This window comes from Panthera leo, chromosome C1 (assembly GCF_018350215.1).
Source record: "Panthera leo isolate Ple1 chromosome C1, P.leo_Ple1_pat1.1, whole genome shotgun sequence".
NCBI classification, from domain to species: Eukaryota; Metazoa; Chordata; class Mammalia; order Carnivora; family Felidae; genus Panthera; species Panthera leo.
The window spans coordinates 28,894,064-28,903,599 of NC_056686.1; the positions used below are offsets into that span (position 1 = coordinate 28,894,064).

A 9,536-nucleotide genomic window follows, 5' to 3' on the forward strand; every position below is an offset into this window, starting at 1 on the left:
CTATAGAAACCAAGCGGCGTTTCAGGAATGATGGGGAGAGAGAGTGCTTGGAAGATAAACCCATCATTCCTTAAGGACTGGCTATCTCCTCCCAGCCCTGGCATTAAGGGCAAAGGTGCAGGACTCTGGCAGACAGTCTAGGGACTCACTCCTGCCCTCCTGGCTATGGGTCCAGAAGGGGGGCTAACTGGCAAGGTCACGGCCACCCAGAGAGAACCCTGCCTGCTTTCACGTGCCACTGCCACACCTGATGGGGTCAGCACTGCACTCACCTCTGAGTGGAATCCTGTCCCATGCAGACCCCCAACTCTTGTCACAGCTGAGTGGGTGGCTGGCGTGCATTTGCCCTCTGCAGCAGAGGGGAAATGGTGGTGAAGGGAAAAGACTCCTCTCATCAGAGCCCAGAAAACCCTGATTCAAAATGTGGCGATGTCACTGATAAGCCATGGGCGCTTAGGAAATGCACCAGGTCTCAGAGCCTACTTGTTTCACGGCTTGTGTTAAAGAGGATCACAGAGCTACCCGTTTAGGTGACTCAGAGTCTGTAGTAAATTTCCACCCCTTACATGTTTACAAATTTACCCAAACCCCTTACATGTCTCCTCTCACTTAGGTCCTGTAAGGACCTATACCGTCATCTCCATTACACAAACGAACAAACTGTAGAGGAGAGAGGATTTCCCCAAGACTAGCTGGTGAGAGGCTGAGCTGAGACTTGAACCCAGGTCTGGGTCACTCACGATTCAGCACACTTTCCCAAGTGTATTATCTTCCTCTCCTCCCTGAGCTTGTTCCTCTAGATGCACGCCCTCCCAGGCGAATGTGCACAGAGAGAAGGGACCGACAACAACTCAGCACTCGGACAGCTGGGGATGGTACCTGGCTCCTATCATCCACATTAAAGTCAGACAATGAAGTCACCATGCAATCTGGACACTCTTTGGGCAGGGCAGAAGTCCTCTTCAGAGCCTAGGATGATCCCACCGGCTTTGAAAAACCCCTTCTCCACCATGAGAATTTTGAGGTCAAATTCTAAATGTGGATGCAGTAGAGACAGGAAAGAAAGAATCCTAAATTCTTCATTTCATCCCAACAGATTGTCTCACTGATAGGGAAGGGGTTCTGACCCCCGAGAGTCTATTTCCCCAACTAAAGGAAACAGAAAAGAGCTCCCATCTAATATCTCAACCCCTATGCTATGGCATGCTTAAGGAGGGATCACTGGAAGCATTCCTGCTATGAGTCTGCTTAGTTTAGAAGTTAAATAGGAGTCCAGTAAAAATACCAACAGACTTCTTTCTTTATTGGGGGTGAGCCGGTGCAGTGGGATTAGCTAGTTGAAAAATTCCAGGGAAAACAGGCATAATGAACGGGGGTGGGAGTACAGGAAGGTGGTGGAAACCCATAAGACACTAAGACTTTGAAAACAACCTAAATGTCCATTGGTAAGGGGCTACTTAAATAAACTATGGTATACCCAAACAACAGAAAAATATGCAACTATTCTAGAAAAAATTAAGGAAGCTCTTTATGTATTCACATAGAATGACCTTCAAGATACAGTAATTGGGGGAGGGGGGAGAGGTGCAAAGCTGAGTACACAGTATGCTACAGTTTGTACAAAATTTGGGAGAAAACAAAAAAACCCATTTGCTCATTATATTAGTTATCTATTGCTATGCAACAGATTACCCCAAAACTTAATGGTTTAAAACGAACGTTTATTATGTTTCCATGGGTCAGGAATCCGGCCACAGCTCAGCTGGTTGCCTTTGTCTTAGGTCCTCATGAAGTTGTAGTCTAGCTGTTAGCTGGGGCTGTGGTCTCACCAGAAGGCTTAAGTCACAGGGGCGCAGGGGTTCTGCTTCCAAGCTCAGTCACGCGATTGCTGGCAGGCATCGGTCTCTCACACAAGCTCTCCACAGGGCCGACTTGGAACACTGCAGCTGACTTCTCCCAGCGTGAGGGATCCAAGAGGGAGTGATGGACCAAGATGGAGGCTGCAGTCTTAACAGCTAGTTTCAGAACGAACACCCCACCGCTCCCATAGAATCTAGGGCGTTGCCCCCGCCCCCCAGACCTACAAAATTAGGGTCTAAATTTTAACAAGAGCCCAGTGATTTCTATACACGTTAAAGCTTGAGAAACACTGGTTTAAATCTTTCCCTGGTTGAACCATAAACCTTTCTAGGGATCTCTTTCATCTGTCTCCAGAGCACATCATAAGGCCTGACACCCAAATGTCTTTTAAGTTTTATTTATGATTATTAACGTATGTGATAGATTTTTTAAATTCCTGGGAGAACATCTACCATATTGTTAAAAACAGTAGACAGTGTGCATTTTCACTTTCTGTAATACTTCAATCTTCTACAATGAGAATGTACAATCTTTATAAGTAGAAATACATGAAGATTTGGAAAAACAAAAGATATAATACATTCTTAAAATTGTATATGAGATGTACACTGGTGTATATTGTGTTGAGCTATTTTTAGAAATACGAAAGTGAAAAGATGGCTAAAAAAGTTTTTTTTGAGTTTATCTAGGGACACCTGGGTGACTCAGTCAGTTAAGCATCTGACTTCAGCTCAGGTCATGATCTCGTAGTCTGGGAGTTCGAGCCCTACATCGGGCTCTGTGCTGAAAGCTCAGAGCCTGGAGCCTGCTTCAGATTCTGTGTCTCCCTCTCTCTGTGCCTCTCCCCAGCTCATGCTCTTTCTCTCAAAAATAAATAAAAATTTTAAAATTTTAAAAATAATAAAAGTTTATCGAAAAAAATAATAATTAAAAAAAATAAAAAGTTTATTTAACAGTATATACCAATGATGCCACATTTGTGGGTTTTTTTTTTAATTTGTGGATATGGACACAGAAAGAGCCATATATCAAAATTTCTCTGATGGAGTTTGTGTTTCATACTTTTCTACATTTAAAATTTTTCCTACAATTTTCCTCTGATTTTTTAAAAAGCATATAGATCACTTTTGTAGTAAAAAAAAAAAAAATTCATCTTCATTTTAAAAATATCTACACTCTTTATTAAGCCTCTCTACATCCAGTGACCCAGATTTTCCCACAGCCTAGGAAGCTGACAGGTCTGGAAGTACCCAACCATTTCACAGATGAAGGCACTGGGCTTCAGAAATAACGCTGATGGCCTGATTCTGGGCGCTCTTCTCCCACCGTGCAGCTACTCCAAGATCAGAGGGATGTGGAAAATCAGGTGCCAGCTTTGGTCAGAAAAAAACCCCCATCATTTTAGCAGTCTTACTATGCCCAGTTACTTAACTCTCAGACAGGGAACAGAGGAACACCATCGAAGACAAAGCACGGAGAATGATTCATGCTGCGCCACCTCCCCCTGGTGGCGGACTCCGGAAACTGAATGACGACGAGGAGCTAAAGCAGCTGGACAATGATAGACGACTCTGACTTATGAGTTTTCAAACTTTACGATGGTGCAAAAGCAATACGTGTCCACCAGAAACCGTACTTCAGATTTTGAATTTGGATCTTTTCTCGGACTGGCAATACGCGGTCCGATCCTCTCTTGTGACACCGGGTGACAGCAGCAAGCCCCAGCTTACGGTCAGCCCCAAGTTCACAAGGGTACACAACGTATACAGCCACTCCGTGCCCATACCACCCTTCTGTTTTGCAATCAATTACACGAGATATTCAACACTTTATGGTACAATAGGCTTGGTATTCAATGATTTTACCCAACTGTAGGCTAATGTGAGTATTCAGGGCACATTTAAGGCAGGCGAGGCTGAGCTATGACATTTGGTAGGGTAGGTGCATTAAATGCATTTTTGACTCACGATATTTTCAACTTACATGATGACATTATCAAGATGTAACACCATTATAGGTCGAGGAAGATCTGTACTGTCTTCCATCAATATCACCCTTATTTCTTTAAATCATCAAGAAAAATCATCTTGCATCAGGGAATCGGGTACTGATACAAATACACATAACAGGGCCGGGTGTCAACCAAGCTCAGAGCTTTGGATGATGCTCAGAGGGATGCTACTCTCTCCCCCGTCCTTTCCTTCCCTACCACATCTGTGGCTGTGGCTCCTGCCCCCAGTGTTCTCTTGCACTGCCTTTCCTGCATTCTCTCTGCCTCCATCATCCATTCCCGAGCCCAGAAAAGGGCAAGGGGCGTCCACGTACTTTCAACCATGACAGAGCAGGGGGAGGCCGCAACATTAGAAACATCTAACACAACCCTCCCAAGGGCTACTCCTCCGGCCCCAGGCACTAATCTTTCAAGTATGTTAGGTTACAATACTGACATTTCTTTAGAAATACCAGAATGCGTCAGTATCAGCCTTCAACCGTGTCTCACTAGTATGCTGATAAACACACCACTTCCTTACTCTTCCAAGAAGAAGGAAACATTCAGTAGGGTATCTGGAATAGGAAGAGAGAAAAACTGTGGCATATCACCTCTCCAGGGAACGTAAAACATCAGATTTATAAAAAATATGCAGGCACTGCAAGGGCATCTCTGTAAGACAGAGAGACACAGAGAAAGAAAGCAGACATGAAGGCATAAATGAAAACCAGTACCTTGTACAAGGGTTTGGTGTTCATCTTCTGAAATCCGGTCCCAGGCCTTGGGCAAAGCTTGGATGTTGGCCAAGTCTCCCCACTGGATGGAGGACAGGAGGCACTTTCTCTTCAGGTAACTTCCGGGAAGTTAAGGACTGCTCAAAAAGACAACGAAATATGCTGAAGGGAAAAATACCCTGGGGGAGCTACGAGAAGCTAGAAGGGTAAGGGGTAGCTCTCTCGCACTCACCTATGTCACACATCTTTGCTGAGCACCTCTTCACTCACAGTGCTACAGGGCCAGAGGGATGAAACATCACCCCAACAATCTAGGATCTCACCACGCTGAGCAGAAAAACCAGAAAGTAGAAAGGGAGAATCTCAGGGACACAAAAGAGGAAACTCTGTGGCGGTTCAGAAGTTGAGTGACGAGTCCCTCCTATTTGGAGGGCCTCAGGAAGATTCCAGCTGGCAAGAAAAGCATAAGGTGCAGAAGTGAGGAAGCATGGAATGGTTTCAGGGCCGAGTAAATCCTCCAATCTGGCCGGCTGGAACACGCACAGCAGTCAGAAAGGTGGCTGAGAAGGCAGGCTGAGCCAGAACACAAAGAGCACCGAAGACCCACATGGGGATTCTGGAAGCTGTCGAAAACTCCTCTATAGGCAACAGGCAGAACAAAGATGTCTTCAGGCTACCGTTGAGGTCCCTAGCCGGAGCCGGCTTAGAGGGAAAGAAGGCAGAGACAGAGAAACCTGTCAAGAGGCTGCATAGATCAAGGGACCTCATGAGAGGCAAGAGACTATGGAAGAGGCAGTGCAGATAGAGAAGAAAAATACAAGAAGCGCCAAGGAAACGGATTCAAAACACCTGACAGGCGGCCGTAGAAGAGTACCTGGCACATAGTCAGCGCTCAGTAACACTGGCGGCGGCTACTGCTCCCCCGCCTAGTCTGTCCCACTGCCTCCACAGCTGCCACCGCCACAGCTGCCACCAATGCAGTGAAAAAGGAAAGAGAGAGGGAGAGGGGGAAGGGGCTGCTGGAGTTCCCACACAATGATCACACAGGGTTGATCCTACACCTGGAGGGAAAGGGGACTGAGTGTGGCGGCAGGACCGAGGAGCTTGTGCTCCCAGGAGCGACCCGGCTGGAGGCAGCTGCGGGAAGCTGAACATCAAGGCTAGAAATGAGAATGAAGGGCGGATTGGGGAGTTACTCAAATGAAGGCAGAAACTGAAGCCAGAGCAGAGATGCGTGATTCAGGCAAGACTTATGAGAGGGGCGCCTAAGTGGCTCAGTCAGTGAAGCGGCCGACTTCGGCTCAGGTCGTGAACTCATGGTTCAGGAGTTCGAGCCCCGCATTGGGCTCTGTGCTGACAGCAAGGAGCCTGGGGCCTCCTTTCGGGTTCTGTGTCTCCCTCTCTCTCTGCCCCTCCCCTGCTCACACTCCGTCTCTCAAAAATAAATAAACATTAGGAAAAAAAAAAAAAAAAAAGAATTGAGAGAAAAGGGCCAGAACTCCAATGAACTGGTGGTATTCCTGCAGCTCCCCTGGCTCCACACCACCCCAAGTCTTTCCTCCGAACTCAGCCAGGTGATACTGTGAGAAAACACAGGCTGATTATGTTATCCTTCTTCTCAAAACCTTCTAACAGCTTTCCACCTCACTCTGAGCAAAAGCCAAAATCCTTTCAAAGACCTCCAGGGCCCTATGAGGTCCAGCCCCATCTCTCTGACCGTGTCTCCTGTTAGGCTCCCCGTCCTCATCCGCTCTAGCCCTGCTGGCTTCCGCACTATTTCATGAACATGTCAGGCATGCTCTCCCCCACAGGGCCTTTGCACTTGCGGTTTCTTCTACCTGGGACACGCTTCCCCCAAATATCACATGGCTCTCTCCTTCGCTCTCGTTAGGTCTTTTCTCAAATGCCACTAACCCAGTGAGCCCTCTCCTGCCCACCCTATTTCAAGTCAGGACTCCATGCTCATCCCTCACTTGCCCTGCTTTATTCTTCTCTAAGTTCAGAGATCAAAGAGAACTGATTGACCCACACTACGTAGTGGTATAATCTCACGAAAACTGAAAGACTTCCTGAAGCAGCTCTGGACGCTGCCTGAAACATGTGCAAAGGATACGAATTTCGATAATGTCTCTCAATGTCTTGCAACCATTCCAACATGTCAGCCACCGAAGGGCTCACAACCGAAGCCTGGAGGACACCATCCATGCCAATCGTGTCTGCATGCTGCTCATAGGTCTGAAGCACTTGCTCCACGTGGCTGCTGACGGTGTCACGCACCTTGAGGAGGGCGCTTCTGGGGGAAAAGAAGTCTCGTATTGGGCAATATCATGAGAAAGGCCTAAGGCAGGGTTCCTCAACCTCAGCACACTCACATTTTGGCCTGGATGGTTCTTTGTGGTGGGGAGGTTGCCCTGTGTATTTTAGGACGTCGGGCAGCATCTTTGGCCTGTACCCACTAGATGACAGGAGCAAACCATGCCCCCACCCTCCCTGAGCTATGACGATCAGTAATGTCTCCAGGTATTGCCAAATGTCCCAATGGGAAAAATTGCTCCGGAGGCACAGACTACTGTGGATCCTCGGAAAGTTACTTATTCTCAATCACGTATAAAAATGGTCTGTCTTGCTCACTGCACACCCTAAGTACCTAGAACACGGACACTGGTGCACACAATGACAAACACTTGTTCAATGGATGAATGAGCGGAACGGGTTCTTATGAGGACTAAGTGCAATAACGCATATAAAATGCCCAGTAGGAAAGTACCCACCTTATGGTAAATATTTTTATCATTCCACTGGTGACTCCAAGGGACCAGCCACCAAGAAGAAGGCTACAACTTCCAAAAGGACAAAGAATTCCCTAACCTAGAACTGGGGCTTTCAAAACGTGTGGCCTTGACTCACAATTAAAAAACAGACTTAGGGGCGCCTGGGTGGCTCAGTCGGTTAAGTGTCCAACTTCAGCTCAGGTCATGAACCATGGGTTCGAGCCCTGCGTCAGGCTCTGTGCTCACACCTCAGAGCCTGGAGCCTGCTTCAGATTCTGTGCCTCCCTCTCCTTCTGCCCCTCACCTGCTTGCTCACTCACTCTTTCTCTCTCTCAAAAATAAATAAAACATTTAAAAATTTAAAAAAAAAGAATGCCAAAAAAAAAAAAAAATAGACTTAAAGTAACAGCCCAATCCTCACAAATATGTCAAGAACTGACATAAAAGTACCTTAGAATATACCACAACATAATTTAATTGACTGATGGTCTATCTCTTCTAATCAACTAAGAAACTAAGTCTGGTTCATTGCTGTATTCCGAGCACCTTGCACTCGGCATCCCGTAAAGGCTTCATGAATGTATTTTGTACAAATGAATACAAAGAAGGGCCCCATCTTTGACCATTTCCAAGTAGTCTATGGCACAGACTGTATACACTAGAACCTTCTCTTGCTCTAGTCAAGGAATGGCCTACGAGCCCTGCCTCTTGTCTATCCTCAATACTTAGAACTCTTAGAGGGTCTCCCGTTCGGCATACTAAGAGCTTAGAGATGCGCTATGCTTGGCACAGAGACATCAACGTATAGCAGAACAGAGTGGCAGCGGACCACTCTGGCCTTGACATCAGGTAAACTTGAGTTAGATCCCAGCTTTACCATTTACGAGTTGTGTGACCACAGGCAATCTGATGGAGCCTCGGTTTCCTCACCAGCAAAATGGGATGAAGTGAGGTTAAGTTAGAGATCTGAAAAGATTTTATGCGATGATACCAGGGTAAAACCCTTGACTCTTAGCACCTCTGAAGTTTAAAGTACAATTCCTCACTGCTTTTTACAAAAGAACTGTAGAGGGGGGCTAATAAGCTTTCTCTATGGCTTTTCTCTTCTCCTTTTGTAACTTCTCCTAAGGCCACCACTGCCATGCCTTATGGGGCAATGGAAATGCCATAAAATGACTTTCTGACAAGAGGTCCCGTTGCGCAACAAATGGAGCAGAGGGTTGGAAGGAGGGAAAGGTTGAACAGAGGAGGGAAGGTTGGGACACCTCCAAATATCATGCTCTCAAGTATGGGAGAAAACTCTCTCCTGACTGATACTGGCTACTTATTAAAGACCAAGTTTTCCCATTTTTCCGCCAAGAAGGAGCGGCATTGAACTCTTACAGCCTCTCCTCTAACTTGTCCAAGACAGTGTCGCCAGCCCACAGCTGCTTGCGCCTCAGCCGCTCCTTTAAGTCTGGGAAGGCCCGAAGTGGTGGCACGTCCTCAAACCGCAGATTCTGGGCCGCCTGCAGCTGCTCTGCCAGGTTGCTGAGGGACAGCAGGAGGGGCTGGCAGTCCCTTAGCGCGCTCTGCCACAGGCCCTGCTGCTCCTCCACCACCGGGAAGCACTGCTTCAGGGCCTCCTGCACCGCAAGCAGAGGTTGGTCTTGGGTCATCTTCTGCCGAGAACAAAAACAGAAAGAAAAGAAAAGAAAAAAACCAACAACAGCATTAGGGCCGCAAGTGGGCGGGGGAAGTACCGGGTCCAGGAGTGATTCTCGTGTTCAAGTGAGGTTCAGCTAAGTCAGGGTCTCCTCGCTGGGGGCTGTCCATCCCTTCCGACAGGAAGTCCTGGCGCGCGGCGCTGTCTTACCTTCAGAGGGGCTCTCGGAGGCCGGGCCCTCGTCTCCCACCTCCGGAAGGGTGTCCGCTCTACCCGTCGGAGGAGCTTTTGTCCGCGGCTAAGGCAGTCTCCGCGGTTTCAGACCGCGGATTCCGCAGGCCGGAGGGCTCTCTCCAAACGCGCGCTTCCCGAGCCAGAATCTTGTCTCCTTTCCTTGAAGCTGCCTTTCCGTAAACCAGCGAGAAAACTGAAAGCTAATACGGTCAAACTTTGAGGACCCGCCAGGGCTGCCCCCAAGCGCCCGCAGTCTCGCTGCGCATGCCCCTGCGAGGCTGCTTAGTCGCGAACCTATGTCG

At 47.7% G+C, this 9,536-nt stretch overlaps 1 protein-coding gene across 2 annotated transcripts; it reads right to left on the reverse strand.

Moving 5' to 3' along the window:
- Window positions 1-2,796: 2,796 nt before the first annotated feature.
- CC1H1orf109 (chromosome C1 C1orf109 homolog) lies at window positions 2,797-9,486 on the reverse strand. 2 transcript variants are annotated; one of them, XM_042952676.1, is made up of 5 exons: window positions 9,211-9,486; window positions 8,739-9,016; window positions 6,698-6,874; window positions 4,585-4,703; window positions 2,797-4,425 (listed from the first exon to the last, which is right to left on the reverse strand). In XM_042952676.1, exons 2-5 carry the CDS (start codon window positions 9,011-9,013, stop codon window positions 4,388-4,390), a joined length of 609 nt encoding a protein of 202 aa, XP_042808610.1. In that variant the 5' UTR covers window positions 9,014-9,016; window positions 9,211-9,486; the 3' UTR covers window positions 2,797-4,387. The 2 variants fall into 2 exon arrangements, with proteins under 2 accessions (XP_042808610.1, XP_042808609.1); XM_042952675.1 differs by having other exon boundaries at window positions 6,698-6,877.
- Window positions 9,487-9,536: the final 50 nt, after the last annotated feature.